This window comes from Ipomoea triloba, chromosome 6 (assembly GCF_003576645.1).
Source record: "Ipomoea triloba cultivar NCNSP0323 chromosome 6, ASM357664v1".
Lineage (NCBI taxonomy): Eukaryota > Viridiplantae > Streptophyta > Magnoliopsida > Solanales > Convolvulaceae > Ipomoea > Ipomoea triloba.
Genome location: NC_044921.1, coordinates 16,188,308 through 16,216,266, shown reverse-complemented (window position 1 = coordinate 16,216,266; position 27,959 = coordinate 16,188,308). Strand labels below are relative to the sequence as shown.

At 30.5% G+C, this 27,959-nt stretch overlaps 2 protein-coding genes across 2 annotated transcripts; both read right to left on the bottom strand.

Annotated features, from left to right (window-relative positions):
* Positions 1-8,561: 8,561 nt before the first annotated feature.
* LOC116023372 (patatin-like protein 1) lies at positions 8,562-11,577 on the bottom strand. Its single transcript, XM_031264367.1, has 7 exons — positions 11,459-11,577; positions 11,179-11,357; positions 10,895-11,087; positions 10,227-10,388; positions 9,807-10,100; positions 9,039-9,214; positions 8,562-8,676 (listed from the first exon to the last, which is right to left on the bottom strand). Exons 1-7 carry the CDS (start codon positions 11,570-11,572, stop codon positions 8,631-8,633), a joined length of 1,164 nt encoding a protein of 387 aa, XP_031120227.1. The 5' UTR covers positions 11,573-11,577; the 3' UTR covers positions 8,562-8,630.
* Positions 11,578-15,680: 4,103 nt separating this feature from the next.
* On the bottom strand, positions 15,681-19,714 carry LOC116023558 (patatin-like protein 1). Its single transcript, XM_031264561.1, has 7 exons — positions 19,601-19,714; positions 19,327-19,505; positions 18,946-19,153; positions 17,798-17,959; positions 17,092-17,421; positions 16,545-16,720; positions 15,681-15,738 (listed from the first exon to the last, which is right to left on the bottom strand). Exons 1-7 carry the CDS (start codon positions 19,712-19,714, stop codon positions 15,681-15,683), a joined length of 1,227 nt encoding a protein of 408 aa, XP_031120421.1.
* Between the last annotated feature and the right edge of the window lie 8,245 nt (positions 19,715-27,959).

Sequence of the window (27,959 nt, the reverse complement as noted above, 5' to 3'; positions counted from 1 at the left end):
TGGGTAGAAAAAATGACGGTCAAATTATTTAATCAAATAGACGGTTCAGATGAATTATTTAATCAAATAGATGGTTAAGATAATTCAAATTAATATTATTAATAGAAATTACCTAATTTAACCTTCCTTTTATATTATCCGTTAAGTTTTTCGTTAAATATTCTCTTCTCCGTTAATATTTCGTTAATTTTTAACTTACCCATTAATTTCTATAAGAAAGGTCTTAGGTTCGAACCTCATCTCAATCAAATTTGACATAATTAAGTTTCTCACTCTATTTTACTCTTATTAAATTAAATAAATTAGTAGCTACAACAAAAAAAATGATACATATGTATTTCTTTAATTTAGAATTATGTGTCTACAATATCTTTATTTGAAAAAAAATATTCATTATCAAAAAATTAAATTAAATAAGAGAAATAATTTCATTAGTTATATTGTCTTTATTTTCTCTCATGCAAAGATTCTTTACATTCAAATTTATCAATTAATATTCATTGCATTGTCCATTATCTTATTCTTACAATATCTTGTAATTAAATATCAAAGTATAATGTTATTTATTTATTTACCAAGTATTTTAGTAATACTATGAATCTTTTTAAAATAATTTGAAGCTAATTATATTAACTACTTGGGGATTGGTTGACAAAGAGAGTACTCAAATAACCCTAACAAATTGAAGCGTAATCACTCTATTTTATTCTTATTGAATTAAATAAATTAGTAGTTACACCAAAAAATGATACACATGTATTTCTTTAATATCATGAAAAAATAAAAATAAAATAAAAGAATAGTTTGAAACCAATCATATTAACTACTTGGGAGATTTGTTGACAATGAAAGTACTCAAATAACCCATTACCCAGCAAATTGAAGCAAGAAACTACCTTTTAATATCTTTGGAATACATAATATTTTAAATTTTCAAATTTTTATTAATTTATTTAATCTTTTGTCTTAAACTAGGGATTTCTTTATCCACAATAACTCATTCAACAATAATGGTTGAATCAAATGAACCCCAAGCAGAACACCTAAAGGAAAGTCCATAACTCCTATATCATAATCTCATTGCATGACGTTGTCATCTATGCTATACCAACAATAACCAAATTGCAAATAACACACTATCAACAAAAACGAAGATAACAAATAGTAAAGATGAAGACAATGATAATGTTACTCAAAAGAGAATTAATAACACTTAAAAAAAATTCAAATTAAAAGTAGTATTTATTTAGACTATCATTTTTAGACCAAATATTTAGACTATTGATTTTACAAGGTTGCAAACATTTATTTTAGTAATAATTATAATGAATTTTCTATATTATCTTGGATTCATATACTTTGAGTTAAATATTTAAATAAAAAAAAATTGACATTCAATTACCCATATATAAACTTCTCCTATATAATCTTGCATTGATATACTTTCAAATATTTATTTAAAATATAAACATTGGGCATTAACACATTCTCGTAATGCGTGTATAAAACTAGTACATATACATGTATGATGTATAAATTGTTTTGGCCTATTATTTGAATTTTTATTATGGAATATGCTCATATGTTAAATTGCTATTATTGTGCAATTTATTTGTTTAATATGAATTCTTATGCATATTCTGTCATACAGCATAATTTATAGTTTCGATTATTTGGATTATAAATTATATTTTAGGAGTGGACCCTCAAATTTAGACTAAGTATACATAGATACTTAAGTTTTACTGAACTTATTTCGGACAGGGGCAATTATTTAACATGGGCTATTGATGGTGACATTTACCTCACATCTACGCAACTTGAAGACACGATCGTTAAGTAATCCTTGAGTAATGTAGCCTTGAAAGCCAAAATTCCTAATTTTTTTCTCTCTCACCACCATCTGAACCAATTCTTGAAACATGAATACCTTCCCGAGAAAGACCACCTGAATGCCTTATAGAAATCCCTGAAGGATAGTCTTATGACTAACAAATATCTGTGGTCCTTTTCCAAGGCATAACTTGACTGAGTTAACATTGAGCTTTCAAGATTTTAAGTTAGTAACTGATTCTAAATCAGCTATACACAAAGTTGTGGCCCATCTAAGTTGTGCAAGAAGGATGTTTCTGACCCGGCTTTGATTTAACAAGACCTTATTCTATTTTCATTCGAATAACCTTGTACTTTACTAGTAGTACAAGGCAAAGAATTATAAGAAACATCCTGAGTCAATTTTCGCCCCACCTCCCCATCTGTTAACCGTTAAGCACAACCAACTGTTGATGCAAACCCATAATGCATGCTCAGCTGGCTTTGTAACTGTGCCCGAAGCACACAATACCAGGAAGGGTTGAGGAAGAGGAAAGGCCGAGGTGGTAAGAACAAACTCCCGAAACCCCGAATACGCAGTATAATGATCCAACTCATCAATGACCACCACATACATGCAATCATAACTCTGGCACAACAGCAAGTATACTTCAAGTGTGGATGTTAAAGGCACTGGTCACGTGCGTACCACACCCTGAAGCATTTTGTTGAAACCTAATTAGGACATTGTTGACTTTTTTTTTTTAATAAAGATAATTTTATTGATGAGCAATAAGTCTGGGGGAAAACCCCTACAGTCAAGCCAAAGAGCAAGAAGAACCTTTACAGGGAGAGAATTGAAAGAGCAAAAAAAATTTGGGCAAGCTTTTGTTAAGACCTTCCGTGGCGAGGGCATCAGCCACTTGGTTTGCCTCTCGATAGATATGCTTTAAGGATGATCCCCACGAAAAGAGGCACGAGCGAATGAAGATGATAGCTTCCCTAATCTTCCAAGGGGTCTTTGCCGTTTTGGAGTTACGTTGCCTGAAGCACACGCTCTTGTTGGTCATATTATATTAATGACCTACCTTTTCCCTTTTTTTAATGCTCTTTATATCCAAACCTCTAACCACTTCTTGATAAAGGTTCCTTTTGTGAACTCCGGTAGAGCCTCCTTTTTACTCTACCAATTTAGTAACATTATGTCAATTGGTTTTCATGTCAAAAACAATTCATAACATGAAAATACTTTATCATAACCCAAAATTTATATCTATCTCAAAAGTGATAGGCTCTTCCTCTATAGATTACAATAGTAATTCTGTTCCAAGATGCTCAATATTTTGAACAGGTGCATGATCTATGTTTAATTGAAGATCATTATCCCTCAATGGTGATAGTTCATCCCGATATGAATAATCATCAGTAAGATCATTCTGGTAATAAGAAGAGGAATAAGAAATTAAAAATTTGTTCAAATATATTTTCTCGATGTTGTATGCATCTAAATCAAACCAAATTATCCACATCATCTTATACGATATTCATTGCTTTAATTTTATCAAAGCTTTTTTTGGCACCTTTGAGAAATCATACCATACTTATGATTATCATTTAGTTTGTTGAAATGTTCACTACAAGAAAAATCGCGATTCGCGACGGAATTTTTCCGTCGCGAAAAGGGTTTTGTGACGGAATTCGTTCCGTCGTCTATCAGCTTGTCATATCTCCGTTTGCGACGGAAAAATTCCCAAACAGATATTGATGATTTTGGAGACATCATACTTGATATATTTTTGAATTCAAATCTAGCTCACTGCATATAAATCCCCCATAAACCTAGTACGTGTAAACATTTCTCAATATGCGTTACTATTCTTAGTGTGCAGTCCAATTATTACATCACCATCATTGCGTTTCTTTATAGGCTATATATATGATTATAACATTCCTTCTGTTTACATAGAGCCCTTGATAGGAAGTCAATAGATACGCTGACTGCATACTAAAGATCTGTTTCATGGCATTAGGGGGAAATATACCCAAATTTAAATGCCGATAAATCCCATGAAATGGAATGATCTTCATTATAACCCACGTACTAGTAAGATTGAACTATAAGTTCAGAAGATAATCTATTTGCAATAATAGCAAATAATCTGCCAAATATATATACCGATAATGTATATATACACTGATCATGTTGATCAGAAAAGAGTGACAAGTACCCATATACAATCCCAAAAATTGGACCAAATAATATTTATCTCGATACTCCTTGACACCAGAAGTGTATGAGATCTATCGGTTTAAGAGATATGAAACATAATACTAGATCTAGTAACGAAACATTGTCACTTTTGTCTTAAAAGAATTACGTCCTGAAGACATTTGTCCAGACGACAAAACCCTAGTAAGGTGCACCAAAACAAACATAATACTAGGAATGCGGAACAATCAAATCTTAATATTTGGGAAATGTTAACGATCTGATTAATTATCATGAATTTGGAAGAAAATTATATAGTACGTTGTCGACAACACATGCCTATATAATTGTTCATTTAAATAAACTAGATCTAGGTGAGGTGACAGATGCATCATCATTATTTAAAATTTAATGGAGCAATTAAGGCATAGCTCGACTCGCTAAAATAGATTATCTTTATAACACACCATTGAATGTTAATCATGTTGGTTACAAATGGATGTTTGTACGAAAGAGAAATAAAAATGATGAGGTGATATAATAGCGAGTTTTTGTAACATAGGGTTCATGCAGATATCCTTGATTGATTTAATCAAATCTCCCATGTACGATGACATTAAGCTCCGCTATACAAGATAAATGGCAGAATAAACTTAGATATGCAGCTAATAAATGTCGTGACCATATGACCATAAGGTCACTGGACGGTATAGTCTTTATATGACTTTAGCACAGATCATAATTGACTGAGCAATTCTCCTTTTGAAAAAGGAATTATGTGTCATTATGACTTCTTTAAAGGATTACGAATGGAGTTATTACCCTCATTTCGAAGGGATAATATGTACCATAAGTGTTCTTTATTGAGTTGTAAATGAGCATAGAATTACTAAATACGATATGTTTATTTGAGAAATCCTTGATGGATCTATAATTCTCAAAATAAATATTACAACATGTTTGTTGTTGAAGTACAAAGGCTTTACTTAAATAGCAGTAAAGCAATTAACTGAGTAATTTCCTCCTGAAATGTAAAAATCAAAATATACCATTAATACTTATTAAGGGGCTACTAATCATTACCACAACAAATATAATCTCTTACATCTGTTACCGTTAACTACACTTAATGAACTAAACGTGTTCATACTACATGAAGATATGGAATCAAAAGATCGGATTGGATGGAAAAGTGAAGTGTCAATTACTCAGGTTCTACAGAGGCAGCTAAGTGGAACGCAATTTGGAAACTGAAACTTCCAAGCTACATAAAAACTTTCTTGTGGCTTATCTGACACGTTAAAATCATGACTAATAGCATGAGATTGAAAAGAGGATTAACAGAATGCGACAAATGTTGGGTGTGCTTAGACAAGGTAAAAGATATTGACCACGTATTACGGAAATGTCCGGAAACACATATAATTTGGAGTAAAGTTTTCCCGTTGCTCCACGTGTAATTCAGAAGGCTTCAATTCCAATACTGGTTGGACAACATGATCACCAACAGGAGTGACAGCTATAGACTAGAAAATGTCAAAATCCTATTCGCATTAACAATTTGGTGGATATGGAAGTGGAGGAATGAAGCTGTATTTAACAACTCTTTTCAACCGATCCAGTCGAAAGTCAAGTGGATCTATGCACAAGCAGAAGAAGTATCTGCAGCTTTTTCCAAATCAAAAAGTCAGCATGGCAGAGCTCAAGGGAACTCATGGGAGAGGTCCACATGGGAGAAACCAGGATATGAGACAATAAAGATAAACTTTAATGGTTTTGTGGATCCTTTAGAGAACAAATCTGGTTGCAAAGGAGTTGTAAGGGATGCCACAGGTGTGTGGGTAAGTGGATTCGTTAACAATATTGGCTCATGTTCTCCTTTGCAAGTCGAAGTTTAAGCTCTACTGAGAAGCATTCAGTTAGCAAAGCACATGGGATACATGAGAGCTATTTTTTAAGGGGATTCTATTGATATAGTCTACGATATAATAGGTAGTATGATTGCTAACACTACATCTTATAATGTCTTAACAGCTTGCAAATAAGAGTTGTAGTTCTTTGAAGCCTGTAGAGTAGTGGCTGTGCCTCGGGAGGTTAATATAGTAGCAGATCATCTGGCCAGAGCTTCCAAGGGCTACCTAAAGGAGTACACATTATGCTCGAATTGAAGCCCCATTGAATATAATTAGCCTATTTAGAAAATGATAAGGCAGGATACCCCTCGTGGCGCTCGATGTACAACTCTAGCTAGCTGTGTACATATTTTGGGTTTCCCTCCTCCATTCTAATTAAAACAATCTATACTATTAATAAAAACAAAATCTATCATTTTAATTTCTCGCCCAAAACAGTCATATACTATTAAGGTGTGCGTAATATTGTAAAATATGGTAATACAATTTATATTTATATTACAAGTGTACATTAAAATGTGATAGTACAGTTCCTAATACAATATATTCTATTTCACTTTCCTATTCGTAATACAATTCTAGATTAAAATTACTAATCGCAATAATACAGTACATATATTTTCCTGCAACCTAATCTATATTATTAATAAAAACAAAATCCTCCAATTTAACTTCTCGCCCAAAACACTCCTATACTATTACAGTGTGCATAATATTGTAAAATATAGTAATACAATTTTTATTCGTATTACAATTGTACATTAAAATATGATAATACAAATCCTAATACAATATATTCTTTCCTACTTTCTATTCGTAATACAATTCTAGATTAAAATTACTAAGAGTAATAATACAGTAAATATATTTCTCTGCAATGTAATCTATACTATTAATCTATACTATTAATAAAAACAAAATCCTTCATTTTAATTTCCCTCCCAAAACACTCTTAAACTAGAGTATTTTTTGTGACTAAATTACTAAGTGTCACAAAAAATTTGTCACTAAATGTCTTAATTCTTGTAGTGTGTGCAAAGTAAATGACATAAAAATTTTATAGTGGTTCAGCGAACTCGACCTAATGGTCCCAATTCACTCTTCTCCTAGGACTTATAGGAGGTTTCCACTAGTCTTTCACTCCAATATAGCTATATAGGAGGAAAGGACTTGTGTTTTGATCACAAAGCCAACCACAACTCTTACTCTTCTTTCTATGTGTGCCAAACAAAGCCGACCAGTCATTATTTTATATATAATGCTTATGTATATTAAACTTTATTTATAAGAACATATTCAAGAAACATTATCAACTTACTACATAGTGAATGAAAATGTATATAATGTACATTTAGTTAAATGTTTATGAAATTAAGGTTTAGATTTATGGTTATATATAACAAATGAATATAGTACAAGTTGACTATTACTCTGTATTAAACATGATGTATCTGTAGAATAATATTTATATCTACTATAAAATGAGTGAACATATACATATGATGTACATTATTTTAGTATTATATACATTAAAGTTTATGTTTCATAGACATATAGAACAAATATTTTGGAAATAGTATAAAATCATATTATTATTAAACATCTAGTTGAAATTTAATACAAAACGATATTGTTTTGAACTAGGGTCAATCATGCAAGATGGACCATGCATGTAACACGATATAGTTTACCTCGTACACTCTAATAGGCATTGACCGGGAAAATTAGAAAAATAAAAATTCCAAACCTCTTCTTTGAAATACTACTGACTCTATTACAATGCAGTATCTGTTCATAATTACTTTCTCAACGTATTAAAGCACAAAGAGTTAATATCACACCCACTGAGATTTTTAATTAAACAAAATTAATATTTTGTATTACATGATGGTGTAAACTGCGTAATTCAATCCCTGCTCCACCCACTACTTCCTTTGACTCTGAGGTAATATATCTTTCCATTGCCACTACATGAAGTATCAAATCTAATCTCATTCTCTCTTTGTATATATATATATATATATATATATATATATATATATATATATATATATATATATATATATATATATATATATATATATATAAATAATGTTATTTTTCTTTTACAGTTATAACTTATCTATCATATAATTTTTGTTTTTAACGTTTGTCTCGTCCTGACTCTCCTTCTTTGTCCGACTTCATAACTACATCTTTATGTACTACTATTTGCCAAAAAAAAAAAAAAAAAAGGAGGGCGGAGGGGGTGGGGAGCATTTTTCTTTTACGGTTATAACTTATCTATCATATAGTTTTTTTGTTAACGTTTGTCTCGTCCTAACTCTCTTTCTTTGTCCGACTTCATAACTACTTCTTTATGTACTACTATTTGCCAAAAAAAAAAACAAAAGAGGAGGGCGGAAGGGACAAGAAGAAATTAAAAAAAAAGTACAAAAAAATGCATCCGAACTATTAATTATTAGTGGGCATCAAGCCATAGAAAGCAAATAATTATTACAATTATAAATGAAACTTCAAGCATAAATATTAATCATAGTTGTTATAATTATAACAATCAATAACAATATTAAAATAAAAACTAAATTAAGACCTTTACGAATAGCTTAGCTAGTTCTTAACACACATTGCACTTAGGAAAAAACTGAATTAAATACTTGACATTTCTTCGGATATATCTTATTTGGCTTCACTCTTTAATTTAAGCGATTTCTCTTATTCTTTGATAGCATTTTCGCAAACCTGCAATCCATAACATAGAATGTTAGTTCTAATAAATAACACATGCATAAATGATAATATAGCACCATAAAAATAAAGTCAAAAGGCGAAGACCATTTCAAGGCGGAGAATGATATATTATATATATATATATATATATATATATATATATATATATATATATATATATATATATATATATATATATATATATATGCATTTCAAGAGAATAAAACTCCCTATAAATATCTTGATTTTATTGAAGAATGATAAAAAGAAAGTAATAAAAATTGTAGCCCACATTTTTTTAATAAAATTCAAAGGTAACTGTAAATAAAAAGTAGAAAATAAAATAGAATGTAAGAATTTATTAGTAGTATTACTCTTTCAGGGCTTTTTCATTTGTTCCACGATTAGGAACAGGCTTATAATGTCCCGTCAAAAGATCCAATTTGGAAACAGTTTTCTTCAGCAACTTTTCCCCAACTTCTTGCAATCTCTTCAAATTCTCCTCCGTCGTCACATCGACCGAGGCCAACTCTCCCTCTAACTCATCTTCCTGCACCCATTCATTACCCACGTTACGTTGTCATAGTATTCTTAATTCTTCAATTCGAGTTTAATAATTAATAATAATAATAATAATAAGGGAAAAAATTAAAATAGCCCATAAACTTTACCCAATAAATTAACTAGACTCTTAAACTTTTAAAAGTTGCAAATAAATCTATAAACATGTTGGTTACTTGACGAATTGCATGTCAATAAAGATTCCGACGAACCTCTTCGGCAAACGTCCCCCAAATTCGAACAATTCATGTCAAATAACAATGATTGGCGAACGTCAAATGATTGCCTGTTGCGTTTGGAGAAGTTCTCCACTGCCGGACGAGGCGATCGGTGACCGTTGGTCGTTGGTATTTGACATGAATTGTTGGGATTTGGTCTGACGTTTGTCCAAGGTTCGGCAAAACCCTAATTGACCTGCAATTACAACATGTTTGTGGGTTTTATTGCTCCAAATTCCAAAATAACATGTTTGTAGGTTTAATTGTAATTTTTAAAAGTTTAAAAATCTAATTAACTTCTTGGATAAAATTTAGGAGTGCTAATAATAATAGTGAAAACATTATTATATAATCTGATCTGACTTGAATTCGGAGGTAATTGTCTCCGGCATCGAGGGAGTGAAAACTGGTGGCGATGTGATAATCCACCATGTCGGAGCTGGCGTCGGAGAAAACATCAAGCAAAGGGTTGCCGTCGCCGTGAGCCAACCATCCGGCAATGCCCCAGTCGGCGGCCATTTTTGCAGTGTATTTCTGGCAATAGTTTGAAGATCCTGTGCCTAATGAAAGTACCCGGAAGCGACGATTGGTTCCAGCGCCCATATCTTCATCTTTACTCTCCATTCTTTGCATCACAGTGCTGATCGCAACCAGAGTCTTTACGTACACCATATACATATATGCATAATATAATGCATGCAACACAAAACGGAAAAGTTTGGTTACGTTGGAACAACTAACACCTAAAATACATACATACATACGACGTTCAAGCATATATACCGGATTGTTAGCGCACACGCCGCCGTCGATGAGGTTGAACTCACTCCTGTTGCCTTTATCATCAATGTTCTCAAAATAATGAGCGGGAAAATACGTTGGAGCTGCGGCACTTCCTATGCATATGTCTGACAATTTAACGTCCAACTCAGAACAATCCTCCGCCTGCATATTATATTATATTAAGTCACCCCATGTGAGACCTTTTCACGAATTCTTAAAGTCAAGATGTGAATGTAATACATATGTCCAAATATTTGTTATTGGGCACTTAATACTTTTGAGGAAAAAATGTGTATAAATCAAAGTGTTAATTATACTTCCTTTAAGTAACAAACATTGTTGATTAGTATTATATTTTTCGATATAAGTATTACATTTCTATTTTGACCCGACTCGTTTCAAGGATAAGGATCCCGATCTTACACAAGTTTTTTGCCCGTGCATATAATTAGCTTATTATATGCCAATTTTAACTTATTTGACCACTATTAATTGTTTGACTTGGTTGAACAACCAATATAAGTATTTGATTAATTAGCTTTTATAACAACTTATTGCTCCAAAACACTAAAATTAAAAAAAAAAGTCATTTTATATGTAATTAAGTATCAGCTAATAGCTAATTTACCAAACATATTTTTAGGATTAATTAACATCTATATATTTACCTCGTAGTTGGTGAATACATGTGGTTGAAAGTTGGTGATGTCGAAGGTGGGGATGACAATTGGAGTTAAAGTTTGATGGAGACGAGTGTTTCCAAGCTTGTCATGAAGAACTTGGTGGAGGTATTTACCGTCATATTTGGGACCAATAAAGGATGCCAAACCTCTTCTGAATTTTCCAAAAAGACCGCCGCCTCTGCATGTCATGTATCTAATGCAACCAACACAAATTATCCTTTGTAGGCATTTAAAAAATAGTAATAAAATAAAGTTACTATATATTATACCCTTCCGCAAATATCTTAGGGCCGTGTTCTTTGTAAAAGGGAAGAATGTCTTTTGCAGCAAAAAGCGGACGCTTGTCTTCATTTGGAGCTGTTAACATGGCGGTCACCAATCCTCCGGTGCTCGTTCCAGCAATCAAGTCGAAGTAGTCGCAAATTCTTACTTTTTCACCGTCTAATTCCTAATCAAAAATAAAATTAAAATAAGCATACTTTAATTTCAACACTCATGGTAACTAATGAAAAAAAAAAGCTTCAAATTAAATACTTTAGAAGTCATTACTTGAAGTTGGGCTTCAAGGAAAGCAAGAATAGTAGCTGGAATAATCCCTCTAATACCACCTCCATCAATGCTAAGAATCGCAATGAAGTCCTCAGAGTTGCTGTTGAGTGCCATTTTGAATGATGATAAGCTTAAGGTTTGTTTTGGTGGTTATGGGAAAGAAGCATTTGTGTGCTTTTATAGGCATTAAACAAACTGATTGTTAGTTGTCTTAAAATAAAATAATTTCAAGTGTTATAAATAATTAAATATTATTGCATTTGGTGGCCATTATCCCACTTAACAACTTTCCACTATTATTTTTAAGTTGGGTTACACTTGTTTGTGATCGTCTCACAGATCTTTATTTATGAGACAGATCGGAGTCAATATGAAATTTAATATTTTATTCATGATTTAGTATTGCATTTTTAGTATAAATATTACATTTCATCTTGACCCGATCCGTCTCACGGATAAATATCCGTGAGACGGTCTTACACAAATTTTTACCTTTTAAAGTTAATAATGCACAGGGAATTCAGTTGTTTTCATAGACAGTGCAGTTATCAATGAAAAGAGAGTAAATCTAGCATTTACTCTCTCTGTGTTTTCTCATTTTGCTTTCACGCTTAATTCTTTACTTTCATAATACCGGGGATCGAGTTGTGCAACTCAATTGGTCACATGAGTGAAATTTGAGAAGAAAGACCAGGAGCAGTGGCAGCGTGGGAGCGACCTCTCAAAATGAAAGGGTTCTTTATGCGCAGTAAGTAAAAGTCTAGACTATGTGTTCAGCTGAGTGAGTTATCATGATTTACATTCTTCCAGATGTTCTATCGGGTCGGGGCATGAAGACCCTTAGGTTGGGAATTTAACCTTTTGGGAAGAAAAAAAAAAAAAAAAACAAAACATCCTTGAAAATTTCAGTGGAATCTCTTCCATATTTAATTGATTGACTTATTTACATGTGTTGAAATCCTAAAATAATACAAGCAAAGCAGCAAAAGCTCCGGCAATTGGATCGTAGAATACTAGGAAACTGGTTGTCAAAAAAAAAAAAAAAGAATACTAGGAAACTGTCTGCAATCAGCGACGACTAATTATATTGTTGCATTCCAGATCAGATAAGGCTTTTTAATAATTAACATGAATGGACAAAAGATGGTTAGTTGTAGTTAGAATTAACATGAATGGACAAACCGACAAAAGATGGTTTGTTGGGGTTTGGGTATAGTAGCATAAGTAGGCTTATTCACAATGAAGAACTATTTTGGTATTATAAAACAACACTAATAAATAGAAAAAGGTAAAAACTTGTGAAGCATTATATTTCTAAGACGGGTTGAGTTGTAGATAATTGAATATGTAAGTATCACAATTTTATTTTATTTATAAGTATTATAATATTTATCAATTATCATTAGTAACAATCAGTTTTATCTTAAATAATATTACAATTTCACATATAAGTATTACAATATCTATCCCAAGTAACGATTTAATTTATTTTTAATTCAAATTGATATTAAATTTTCTGTAACAAGCATTATTATTTATATCATAAGTAACAAACAACAATTCTAGATTCGACCCATTTCATGGATTAAGATCCGAAAGACAATTCCCTTCCAATATCAGATACTTTGGCACCCTACTACATTGTAACAGAGTCAGTAGTACTAAAAAAAAAACTATATATAATGACAAAATTTTTACTTTTAATTTTATATTTAAAGTATACATTAATCGCTCAGTTGGACAATCAACTCGCACTCGGTGTGGGTGAGAAGTATTCCACTATTTTTTTTTTAAATTCACAATAGTTATTATAAACATATATAAGTTTATGTGTAATGACTAATGACTTACATTAGTATATATTTTCCTCTAATAACATAAATATATTCTATATATACTTAATTGAAGTATATATTTAATTTAGTATAGAAACACCCGTTTGACACCAAACATCCGCTTTGGGTGAAAAATTGTCACACTTTTTTTTTTCTTCTTCTTCTTTTTTCTTTTCTTATCACGTTAGTCATTATGAATATTCTTCTATGCATCATCATGACTTACAATAGTATTTTCTTCTAGTAAACATAAAAATATCAGTTGATATTTATATGGTTGAGTTGACATATGAAAAATTAAAGTTCTAAATTCAAATTTAATTCCACACAACATATATTGCAAGAGTAAATATTACGGAGTATTATTATTTTTTGAACATTTAATGAAAATGTACATTTGGACATGTAGTTGATTTATAGTGTTATTGGACATGTTGGCCATGTGGTTGTTTAGGGTTCATTATATTATATTTCCAACACCAAAAGTCAATAGATTTAATTTGCCTCGTGTTATTGGACGTGTTGACCATGTGGTTGTTTAGGATATATATATATATAAATTTGTTTAAATACATGCATTATATTTATCATAAAAAATTAAATATTAATTTCTTTAATTTCTAAATGTAAGTATCTTAATTATAAATCTAACCATATAAATTGTAATTAGGAAAATTATATTATAGAGTTAGCTTAAATACATATTAATAAATATTATGTGCATATACAATGTATTATCTACTAATGAATATAATAAGAACCAATAAAGTTAGGCATATAATAGGAAAAAAAATGTTGGTACAATTGTTTGTTTAAATGACAGGACAAAAAATGTTGGTGTAATTGATTGTTTAAATGAATGGTTCATGTTATTTTTGTTTTAGTATTTTCTTACTATTTTTCATACTTTATTATTATTATTATTATTATTATTATTATTATTAATGGATGGTCTACTGGGCCTGAGCCACAGGGACCGGCCCAATAAAATAATCTAGTTCACAATTCTAACAGTTGTTATGCCATGGACTCGGATCCATGTTCACAATTTCATAACTCCATATGTTCACAACTTTATAACTCTATGTTTACAATTTCATAACTTCATTTTACACTTTAATAACTCTATGTTTACAATATTACGCAAACCTTAATAATATAGGATATATGTACTCTATTATTACAATTACAATTAGTAATTTTAATCTAGAATTGTATTACGAATAGGAACGTAGGGAAGAATATATTTTATTAGGAATTGTACTACCATATTTGTACAATTTACGAATATGAATTGTATTACCATATTTTACAATATTACGCAAATCTTAATAGTATAGGAGTGTTTTGGGCGGTTGTTGGCGAAACGGCGGGAAAGTACCTAAAATGTAATAATGATAGAGTTTCTAAAGTGATTTAATAGTTTTCTAAGGGAGAAATCCCTTCTAGCTTGTATAAATAGGGGTTTAAGGCCTTGACAAAAGGGGTATCAACAAGCGATTTACTGTACTCAAGAGCAATTCATAATACAAAAAATGGCTGAGAAGTCACTCTAATTTTTCGATTGTGTAAGTCGATTTTTCGGTGATGTTGGCCTACCGTTCGACCATTTCGTCGGGGATAAAACCAACACCTTCGGTCGGTTATAGCGGTAAAAAATCTTAATCGATTTTTGATCGGTTATGTAATTGAGCGACCATTTTCTCATCATATCCCTAATGTGAGGTACGAACTTTTTGGGAGCCTAAGTTTTGAGATCTAGAATATAGATATTAAATTGGAAAATTTGGAACAACCAACGCAAAAGAGGCTCAATTAAAGGAAGTATAAGAGATTAAGGAGTGTTTTCCGAAGAGAAGTTGTTCAAGGTGTCCACAATTCCATGGTATCCTTTTAAGATGTGTGTCATACTTTGTATAGTTGCATTTTTTTTTTTTTTTTTGTGATTGTTAATATTTCTAAGTGGTGCTCTATGTTTTGTTCGGAAAATATTTAGACTTGGTTAATCTTATTTGTGGTGATTGCTTATTTACTTGTATGACCTTGAGCCTCTACAATCCTGTATTTGTTTAAGTTACAGGAACATAACTTTATTTCTTTGGAGGGGGAGTGTAATAATACCTTATCATTGCAGTAATCCAAACAACTATTGATTATTAGTGACATTAACCATGGAAAGCAAATAATTATTACAATCAATCATAAATTATACTCCAAGCATCAATATTAAATCATCTTTTAAAAAAAAAAGAAGAAAAAAACATTATAACAAGTAATAACAATATGAAAAAAGACTGAATTAAGGTCCTCACGAATAGCTTAACTAGTTTCCATATGATGCATTACACCTAAGAAAAAACTGAATTAAATACTTAACATTTCGTATCTTATTCGACTTCATTGTTTAAGCGATTTCTCTTATTCTCTGATAGCATTTTCGCAAACCTGCAACCCATAACATAGAATGCTAGTTTCAATAAATAACACATAAATGAAAGTATAGCACCATGAAACTAAAGTTAGTTCTCCGAAATTTTACACTTGAAATGAAAATTTTAGAATTGTATATTTGGAGATACTTATTCAAATAAAATTTGATAATAACTTAATTTGAATTATATACAAAAACTTGCGTGAGACTCTCTCGGGTCATGTAATACGTATACTATATATAAAATGTAATACTTATCAGGAAAAATATGTTTATTATTTATATGAAAAAATGTAATATTTTTTAAGAAAAAAAATGATACTTTTACATTTTGGTTTAAAAGTATTGCATTTTTCTTCATAAGTATTATATTTTCTCTTATAGGTAACAAACACTTATTAACATGACTTATAGGAGAAAGTGTAATACTTTTGATGCAAAATGTAATACTTTTACATTAAAAAAATACTGTAAAAGTATTGCATTTTACTAAAAAATATTATATTTTCCCCCTTCCTAATCAGTATTATATATTTTTTTAGTATAAATATTTTATTTTCATATCAATCTGACCGTCTCATCTCACACAAGTGTGACCCTTAATATAATTATTAGAGATGAGTATTTAATTTGGATAACACTTGTGCGAGACCGTCTCACGATCTCAGTACGTGAGAGTGTGAGACAAGTGATCTTTAATTAATTGATCAAATCTTTGATTAACGATAAGAACTTTTGACCTCATTCTCATCTCAGAAGTTGAGATCGGTAGATTTCACACAAGTTTTTGTCATTTAATTTTTGTTTTAAAGGTAAATACCTTTTCAAGGCTTCTTCATTTGTCCCACGTGTAGGAACAGGCTTATACTCTCCAGTCAAAAGATCCAATTTAGAAACACTTTTAGTCAGCAACTTTTTCCCAATTTCTTCCAATTTCTTCAAATTCTCCTCCGTCGTCACATCAACTGAGGCCAACTCTCCCTCTAACTCATCTTCCTGCACCCATTAGATCATTACCCACGTTACGTTGTCATACTATTCTTCAATTCGAGTTTAATAATAATAATACTCTCTCCGTTCTATTTTATGTGTCAGGTTCAATTAACAATGCTTGAGTACAATTATTTTTAATCTAATTTTTCATAATATTAAGTTTAGTATTAGTATACAAAATTTATATAGGTAGAAATTACACTAAAAGTACTATTAAACACAAAAAAATCAAATTTAAAAATAAGTAAAAAATACTAAAAAAAAATAAACAAAGAAATAGTTAGTTTGACCAATAAATAGTAAGTATAACAGATAAAATGAGACAGTGGGAGTAATATATAGTGAAAACATTATAAATAATAATCTGATCTTACTTGAATTCGGAGGTAGTTATCTCCGACATTGAGGGAGTGAAAACTGGTGATGATGTGATAATCCACCATGTCGGAGCTGGCGTGGGAGAAAACATCGATCAAAGGGTTGCCGCCGGCGTGAGTCAACCATCCGATGATGCCCCATTTGGCCGCCATGTCTGCACTGTATTTCTGGGAATATTTTGAAGATCCTGTGCCTAATGAAAGTATTAGGAATCGTCTTTGGTGGTTTATAGGATTATTTTCAAATTTTCTGGTTGCTTGCCATACTGGGAAATGTGGATCTTTCCTCACCATTTTTTGCGTCACTGTGCTGATCGCAACCAGAGTCTTATATACATGCAACACAAAACCCAAAAGTTTAGTTCAACTCATAACTATATAGACATATAGCTGATTGTGTTAGTTAGTTTGACTAGATGATACCATTAGCTGATTGTAGAAAAATAATTTTGGTAAATTAACTGGTAGCTAATAGTTGATTATATGCGAAATGATGACTCTTTAAAATTAAACACCGATTGAAAAAGTTACTTTTTAACAGCTCTTTGAATTTTAACTTTTTGAAGTAATAAATTGTTACATAAAACAATTAATCAAACACACATATTGATTGTTTAATCAAATCAAACAGATAATAGTAATTAAATAAGTTAAAATTAACTGATAAACTAACTATGTTACTAAAGAATGTCATTATATATACCGGATTGTTAGCGCAGACGCCGCCGTCGACGAGGTTGAACTCAAACATGTTGCCTTTATCATCACTGTTCTTAAAACAATGAGCAGGAAAATATGTTGGAGCTGCGGAACTTCCTATGCATATGTCTGACAATTTAACGTCCAACTCAGGTCTATCCTCCGCCTGCATATTATATTATATTGATTGACTTTTCTGTGAGATCGTTTCAACCATCTTTATTTTTGAGATGAATTGAATCAAGATATGATGGAAATGTAATACTCATTAAGAATAAGACAACGAATCCGTGAGACGGTCGGGTCAATATAAAAATGTAATACATATATTAGAATATAATTGACTAGTGTTACAATATAATTTTCAATATTCTATATTCACCCCATGACGGTTTCATAGAAAAGTCACTCTAGGAATAATGTTGATACTCATAAAGGTTAGTAATAGTTTTGAGAAAAAATGCAATATTTTTAAATAAAAATATAAAATATTGCATTAAGTCTAACATTTATCGTTTAGATTTTAAATTTAGCTTTTGTCATTGATTTTATAAAGTTTATCAGGTTTGCATATTTAAGTGTTCTTTGCATAGTGAAGTTGATGATAATTGTTGAGCATAAATATAATATAAACATAAATGTAAAGTCCAACTATCAGATTAAGCTTTTAGTTGTGATGGAGCACATGCTTCATTTTGGTATCAAGTCATGCAAAGGTCGAGACTATGGCCACATGTTGTTTGGAGTCTATCGAAGTACTCGGCACGCACACGTGAGGGGCGTGTTGAGCATAAATATAATATAAACATAAATGTGCAGTAGCCCAACTAGCACATGCTTCAATTATAATTACGGAAATATCATTGTATTTTTTAAAATTTGATGGAGATCCATAGAATTTTTAAGCACTATCAGGTACGCATAAAAACATCACATAACGTTCGGAAATGCACCATTAGGTGTGGGGAGGTATGGTGCATTTTTTAGGCGTGTGGTGCTTTGTGGTGCATTTGTTCATTTCATTGTTGTACGTTTTTCTAACACTGTTGGTGCATTTTTTATATACTATTGGTGTGTCTGCACTGATCACACGTTAAGGCTCCGCAGTATTTGAGCTGATATATATATATATATATGTCCATCTATGTGTACCTCGTAGTTGGTGAATACAAGTGGTTGAAAGTTATTGATGTCGAAGGTGGGGATGACAACTGGAGTCAAAGTTTGATGCAGTCGAGTGTTTCCGAGCTTTTCTTCAAGAACTTCGCGGAGGTGTTTACCGTCATATTTGGGACCAATCAACGATGCCAAACTTCTTCTCATGGTTCCAAACAAACCGCCGCCTCTGCATGTCATGTATCTAATACAACCAACACAAATTATTATATTGCTGCATCCAACTATTAATTTATGCTTACTAATTCTCAAATTTAGGGATGAAAAAAATCCGAACCCAGTCAAATATATACATCAATATTACTATCTTTACAGAATAAATTTCAACTTTTCAAAAGCAAAAAAACATATATATACCGTTCTGGAAATATCTTAGGGCCGTGCTCTTTGTAAAAGGGAAGAATGTCTTTTGCAGCAAAAAGCGGGCGCTTGTCTTCATCTGGAGCTGTTAACATGGCGGTCACCAATCCTCCCGTGCTCGTTCCAGCAATCAAGTCGAAGTAGTCGCAGATTCTTACTTTTTCACCGTCTAATTCCTAATAAAAAATAAAATTAAAATAAACATACTTTAATTTCAACACTCATGTTAAATAATGAAAAAAAATGCTTCAAATACTTTAGAAGTCATTACTTGAAGTTGGGCTTCAAGGAAAGCAAGAATAGTAGCTGGAATGATCCCTCTAATACCACCTCCATCAATGCTAAGAATCGCAATAAGGTTATCAGAGTTGCTGTTGAATGCCATTTCGAATGATGATAAGCTTAAGGTTTGTTTTGGTGTTTACGGGAAAGAAGCATTTGTGTGCTTTTATAGGCATTTGATTAGACGAAACAGATTGTTAGTTGTCTTAAAATAAAATAATTTCAAGAAGAATTACAAATTAAAATTGACTAAAATTAAATATGACCTAACGACCCTATCTAATTTTTTTTTTAGACATATTTGACAAGAATTATAAAATTGACTAAAATTAAATATGACCTAACGACCCTATCTAATTTATTTATTTATTTTTATATATAGAGATATTTCTACTTTAATTTTTGAGTTGGTTGACCGGGAATTTGCCATCGAAGAATGTGTTGATTTTATTCACCATGGGGGTAGTCAAAGGGCGGGCCAACACCACCGATTTAATAAATAGAATATAAATGATGTGAGAGAAAAATCAAGAGACACAATAACTTTTACTTGAAAATTCGCCCTGGACAAGGTTAATCTTGAGGTTGCCCAGGTAAGCCTTGATGAGGCATGTGAGTTTCATTGCCGGCCCAGGGGGAATCGTCACTTGCAGGAATCGAACCTAGGTTCTCCTAGAATTCTTCCCCACAAAGAGAGCTCACTTGCCACTTGAGCTACCCTATTGGGTTAGGGTAGTGAGTTATGTATGAATGGTATTACATTTAAAAATTTCAATAGAATCTCTTCCATATTTTAATTGATTGAGTCTCCGTAGGGCTTAGATTTTTTAAATACTAAAAATATTTGAGAAAGTATAGAATAAATATTACAGTGTACTCCGAGAGGCAAAGGAGTTGACCTAAAGGGAGCCTTTCTCCATCCATTTAACGGAGTTCTCCCAAGATTCCTCTCCACAAAGAGAGCTCACTTGCCATTTGAGCTAACCCATTGGGTTAATGTTAATGAGTCTTTAATAATTAATGACGACATATTATTTCAAAATATCCATCCACGTGCTAATTAAATCACCAAATAATAGTAAGGCTACTATATATGTATCGTAGCCAATATATATACGAGAGAAGTTACAAAATCATAAATTTTCATTAAAATCCTTTATCATCTAATGTGAAAATAAAACAAAATAAAAATTCTTGGTTATCATGAACGGGCCAATCTCAACCCGTGATAAAAAAAAAATTATTAATCAAATATGAATCACATATTTTCAAATGATTTTTGTGAAAATTTGTGGTACATAGATAATAGATTGATCCTTAAATTACCCACTATTTATAATGTAAATATAAATTGCGCAGTTTCGAAAAAAAAGTGACCGAGTAGGTGGAACATGACTCTCGTATCTAAAGGTATGAGTGCGATTCTTACCAACACTCTTTCAGTTAAGCCTGTCGCACAAGATCGTTTTAATACAATTGTCTTTTCTGTGTGATTTGCAGACTATTACGCAATAATGAGATTTACCTAGTAAACACAATTAGATAATGGCAAAAACTTGTGTGAGACCGTCTCACCATGAGACGAGTCGGGTCAGGTCGGGTCAGGTTGCAAATGTAACACTTATATGCACAAATGTCATACTTATATGCTCAAATGTAATACTAATTAGGAATAAAGTTTTTGTTATTTATTAGGGTAAATGTAATACTTTTAAGGGAAAATACAATACTTTTACATTTCGATTTAAAAGTATTACATTTTTCCTCAAAAGTATTATATTTGCCCTTATAAGTGAGAGGTACTTGTCAACATTACTTATTATGAAAAATGTATTACTTTTTCTCTTATAAGTAACAAAAATTGTATTTTTGATTAGTGTTATATTTGAGCATATAAGTGTGAGATTTGCATATATAAGTATGACATTGTCATGGTGCTTTGACCCGACCCGACCCGTCTCACGAATAAGGATCCGTGAGACGGTCTCACACAAGTGTGACCCTTAGATAATAGCTGTAAGTTTCCATGCAAATTTTAATGTGTATGTAATATTTATGTTTGGCGTTAGCCGAGTTTAATCTTGCTCAATTCAAGGCATGATACTATGACTTACCATGGAGGAATGCGACACAGTCCGGTGGATCACAAGTTCGAAGCGGATTTTGGATCCTCATATCAGCCTCATATCAGTATAAGACTCTAGATCACGAGCAGTTATGTTGCATTCCAGATCAGTTGAGGCGTTTTACTAATAATTAACATGAATGGACAAAGATACAAAAGATAGTTAGTTGTAATTAGAATTAAGATGAATGGTCAAACCGACAAAGGATGGTTTGTTGGGGTTTGGGTATATATAGTAGCTTAAGTAGGCTTATTCACAAATCACAATTTAGAACGATTTTGGTATTTAAAAAAATAAATAGAAAGGGTGTGTTTTGGTGGAAAGTATGGTGAAATTTGAATGATTATCAATATTGATGTTTAGTTATGCATGAACTTATAATACGAATAAATGTTTTTAAAATAAAAAAAATTAAAAAATTAAGACAATTGATCATAATATAATGACATCCAAAATAACAAAAAGATAAAACAAAAATCTAATTAAAAGAATTAATCTAAACTTAAAAATCATATTACCGACCAATAAAATGGAATAATGCTACTCATTTTTAATTAAGGAATGGAATTTTTAATTGAAAGAGTAATCGAATTATGTTTGTCAAAAAAAAATAAAAAATCACATAGTTATGTTTCTCTCTTGAAGGGTTTAGGCCTGTTTGGATATTGTAGAGTTTTGCTTCACTTCACGTGATTGTATTGTTAGGGAGGGGTTTGTCCCCCTTCTAGATGTTGACCATGTGGTTGTTAAGGGTTCATTATATTTCCAACACCTAAAGTCAATAAATTTGCCACGTTTGTAGCGGTTGAAAGTTTTAAATAAAAGATATATTAGAAAAGACCTGAGCTCTATAATAGAATAATATGTGGTTTTATTTTAATCTATATTTTATACATTTGAGGAAGTGATACTACGTAGTAAATTGTCTTCAAATGACAATTTCAGATAACAAGCAATTAAATTACTATTATATATACTAGTATTTCCACCCGTGCGACACGGAATGAATTTGTTAAAACTGTGTTGAGGAATGAAGGAAAATTTATGGTTGTATTTTATACAAAAGAAAATAGGCGCGTATAAGCTATTAGAAAAATTAGTACGAATAGCAATTGTATTACCATATTTTACAACATTGCGCAAACCTTAATAGTATAGTACTGTTTTGGGCGGGACGTTAAAATGGGGGATTTTATTTTTATTTAATAGTATAGATTACGTTGCAGGGAAGTATATGTATGTATTGTATTATTACGATTAGTAATTTTAATATGGAATTGTATTACAAAAAAGAAAGTAGGAAATGATATATTGTATTAGGAATTGTATTATTACCATATTTTAATATACAATTGTAGTACGAATATAAATTGTATTACCATATTTTACAACATTATGCAAACCTTAATAATATAGGAGTGTTTTGGGCGGAAAGTTAAAATGAAGGATTTTATTTTTATTAATAAGTATAGAAGTATAGATTAAGTTGTAGGGAAATATATGTACTGTATTATTACGACTAGTATTTTCACCCGTGCGATGCACGGTATGGATTTGTTATAATATATTAAGAATATTTGGATCGATATATAATTATATAAATTATAACATCAAATATTATATAGTACAATTGAAGATATGTTTTGGATCAATTATGTTTTCTGATGTTATCCTTGTTTGAATTTCAGCAAATAATTGCTTAATTAATAGCTAATGTGTAGATGTACGCATGCGGTGCTGGAATTTTAAAGATTTTATATATAATTGTTTAGGATTTTTATAGATTGGGCAAATATGGTCGTTCTCTAGTAACTCAGTTCTAGAAATCAATTGCTATTCTAATTCATATGTATGGAAGATATATTTTTGTGTAGATATATAACAATTTTTCCATCTTGAAAAAAAATATAATATCACCGGTTGTATTTACACATTATTGAAAACCTCTTTGTAGACAACATCGGTAGTAGCAACACAATCTTGTCCATCCTCGTCTAGAACTAATTAACACTTTCAGGCTATCAGGATGGGTGACTCAGGAGAAAGCCATGTACAATTGACCATGATTAAAAACTGGTTTTTTCAGCAATAACCCAAACGTGAGTTAGTGTTCGGCCCTGACTTTTGTTGATAGTCATGACATATGTAAACATCAATGGGAATTATTTATGCTGGAACTTGAAGGGAAATCTCGTATCAGAAAGAGTGAGAGACATTTGAGGGATAAGAACTTTGGTTCCTTCATGTGTCCCATTAACTATTCTTTCTTCAACAATGTGATCTAATGTTGTGATGATGAATCGCGTACCATTATAAAGATAAAGAGAATGGTCTATCTTCCGCAATAGCATAACAGGTGCACCGACCTTTAATTAATGTTAATGAATGATTAAGAAAATCATACAATCTCAAACTATTTAAGAATTTATGAGTGTGTACTTCTAATAGATTTTCACCGTCTGGTTCTGTCTTACACAAAGAGTTACAACTTAAATATATTCGTCCTTTTGCAATATTCATGTCGCACATGTACTGATTAATTTGATCAACGACATCTAAAGTCGGAGAGCGGATCATTGACCTTCCAGCTGCGACTCATCAAGCGTGCCATATCTTGAGCTTGAAAGTTTAAAAAATCACTTTTAATGTAATCAAAACATTGAGTCATGTTTTCGAAAAAAGAAAAAAGAAAAAAGCATTGAGTCATAACAATATTGACACTGAAATTTTAATTTTATAATCTACATGTATATATTCTGTGATTTTTTCCATAAAATTAGTTTTGATAGTCAAACTGTAAAACATATTGATTTTACCAATCATTAAATTTCAAAATGTTTCAGATTCCTAGGTATATATAAGTAAAACTCACATCTAAAGCCTACTTTTTTTTGTCAATAATTCATACATATATAGCAAGTCTCTGACTATTGTGAGAAGTTAGTAACCTTGAGTCTAACATACAACATAAAGCATTTGTGATAGTGGGTAGTAACTTTGAGGTAAGACCATTCAAGCATATAAGCATGTTTCGAGCTTGTTTCTATGCTCAAAATTCAAATCATCATACTAGCATCATGCAATAAACAAAAATATATCATAATGAATGAATCATATATCTAAACTGTTAATCCAAATTTCACTCTAGATTACCAAATGGAGTGTATGGTTTTTTGGAATGATGCACATCCAAACTGTTGAAATGCGATGTCCATAACCATTGATTGACAGACTACTCATGCTTCATATTTCATCAAAGTATCCGTTTCTTATGATATTATGATTTATAACATATAAGAATCGACAAATAAACTATAGGAACGTAGAAAAGAAAATATTTTATTAGAAATTGTATTACCATATTTTAATTTATAATTTTATTACGAATAAGAATTGTATTACTATATCTACAATATTACGCGAAAATCGGGAAGTTAAAGTTGAGGATATTGGCAGGGAAATAGTAATTTTTAATCAAGAACTGTATTACAAATAGGAACGTAGAGAAGAAAATATTTTATTAGAAATTGTATTACCATATTTTAATTTACAATTTTATTACAAATAGGAATTGTATTACTATATTTACAATATTGCGAAATCTTTAATAGTATAGGAGTGTTTTTGGCGGGAAGTTAAAGTTGAGGATATTGTTTTTATTAATAGTATAGATTGCATTGCAGGGAAAAATATATGAATTGTATTATTACAATTAGTAATTTTAATCAAGAATTCTATAACGAATACGAACGTAGGGAAAAATATATTTTATTAAAAATTGTATTACCATATTTAAATGTACAAATTTATTACGAATAGGAATTGTATTACCATATTTTACAATATTACGCAATCCTTAATAGTATAGGAGTGTTTTGGGCGGGAAGTTAAAGTTGAGGATATTTTTTTTATTAATAGTATAGATTGCATAGCAGGGGAAAATATATGAACTGTATTATTAGGATTAGTAATTTTATTCAAGAATTGTATAACGAATAGGAATTGTATTACCATATTTTACAATATTACGCAATCCTTAATAGTATAGGAGTGTTTTGGGCGGGAAGTTAAAGTTGAGGATATTGTTTTTATTAATAGTATAGATTGCATAGCAGGGAAAAATATATGAACTGTATTATTACGATTAGTAATTTTATTCAAGAATTGTATTACGAATAGGAACGTAGGGAAAAATATATTTTATTAGAAATTGCATTACCATATTTTAATTTACAATTTTATTACGAATATGAATTGTATTACTATACTAGTTTTATACGCGCATTGCGCGAATGGGTTAATGCCCAATGTTTATATTTAAATATATATTTGAAAGTATATCAATGCAAGATTATACAGGAGAAGTTTATACATGGGTAATTGAATGTCGAATTTTTTTATTTAAATATCTAACTCAAAATATATGAATCCAAGATAATATAGAAAATTCATTATAATTATTACTAAAATAAATGTTTGCAACTTTGTAAAATCGATAGCCTAAATATTTGGTCTAAAAATGATAGTCTAAATAAATACTACTTTTAATTTGAATTTTTCTAAGTGTTCTTAATTCTCTTTTGAGTAACATTGTCATTGTCTTCATCTTTACTATTTGTTCTCTTCCTTTTTGTTGGTAGTGTATTATTTGCAATTCGGTTATTGTTGGTAGTATAGATGACAACGTCATGCAATGAGATTATGATATAGGAGCTATGGACTTTCCTTTAGGTGTTCTGCTTGGGGTTCATTTGGTTCAACCATTATTGTTGAATGAGTTATTGTGAATAAAGAAATCCCTAGTTTAAGAAAAAAGAATAAATAAATTAATAAAAATTAAAAAATTTAAAATATTATGTATTCCAAAGATATTAAAAGATAGTTTCTCTCTTCAATTTGCTGGGTAATGGGTTATTTGCGTACTTTCATTGTCAACAAATCCCCCAAGTAGTTAATATGATTGGTTTCAAACTATTCTTTTTTATTTTTTTTCATGGTATTAAAGAAATACATATGTATCATTTTTTTGTGTAACTACTAATTTATTTAATTCAATAAGAGTAAAATAGAGTGATTCTGCTTCAATTTGTTGGGTTATTATTTGAGTACTCTATTTGTCAACCAATATCCAAGTAGTTAATATAATTAACTTCAAATTATTTTAAAATTTTTTTTTCATAGTATTAATAAAATACTTGGTAAATAAATATATAACATTATTTTGTACTATAACTTTGATATTTAATTACAAGATATTGTAAAAATAAGATAATGGACAATGTAATGAATATCAATTAATAAATTCGAATGTAAAGAATCTTTGCATGAGAGAAAATAAAGACAATATAACTAATGAAATTATTTTCTCTTATTTAATTTAATTTTTTGATAATGAATAATTTTTTCAAATAAAGGTATTGTAGACACATAATTCTAAATTAAAGAAATACATATGTATCATTTTTTGTTGTAGCTACTAATTTATTTAATTTAATAAGAGTACAATAGACTGAGAAACTTAATTATGTCAAATTTGATTGAGATGAGGTTCGAACCTAAGACCTTTCTTATAGAAATTAATGGGTAAGTTAAAAGTTAACGGAATATTAACGGAGAAGAGAATATTTAACAGAAAACTTAACGGATAATCATAAAAGTAATGTTAAATTAGGTAATCTCTATTAATAATATTAATCTAAATTATCTTAACCATCTATTTGATTAAATAATTCATCTGAACCATCCATTTGATTAAATAATTTGACCGCCATTTTTTCTACCCATTTTAAGCCTAACTCTCTTTGGCTCTTATTAGTATAGTAGATTTACAATATTACGCAATCCTTAATAGTATATGAGTGTTTTGGATGGGAAGTTAAAGTTGAGGATATTGTTTTTATTAATAGTATAGATTGCATTGCAGGGAAAAATATATGAACTGTATAGTAATTTTATTCAAGAATTGTATTACAAATAGGAACGTAGAGAAGAAAATATTTTATTAGAAATTGTATTACTATATTTTAATTTACAATTTTATTACAAATAGGAATTGTATTACTATATTTACAATATTACGCAATCCTTAATAGTATAGGAGTGTTTTAGGCGGGAAGTTAAAGTTGAGGATATTGTTTTTATTAATAGTATAGATTTTTTTTAAAAAAATAACTATTATATTTTAGATAAAGCTTAATTAAGTTTTTTTTTTAGTACTATTGA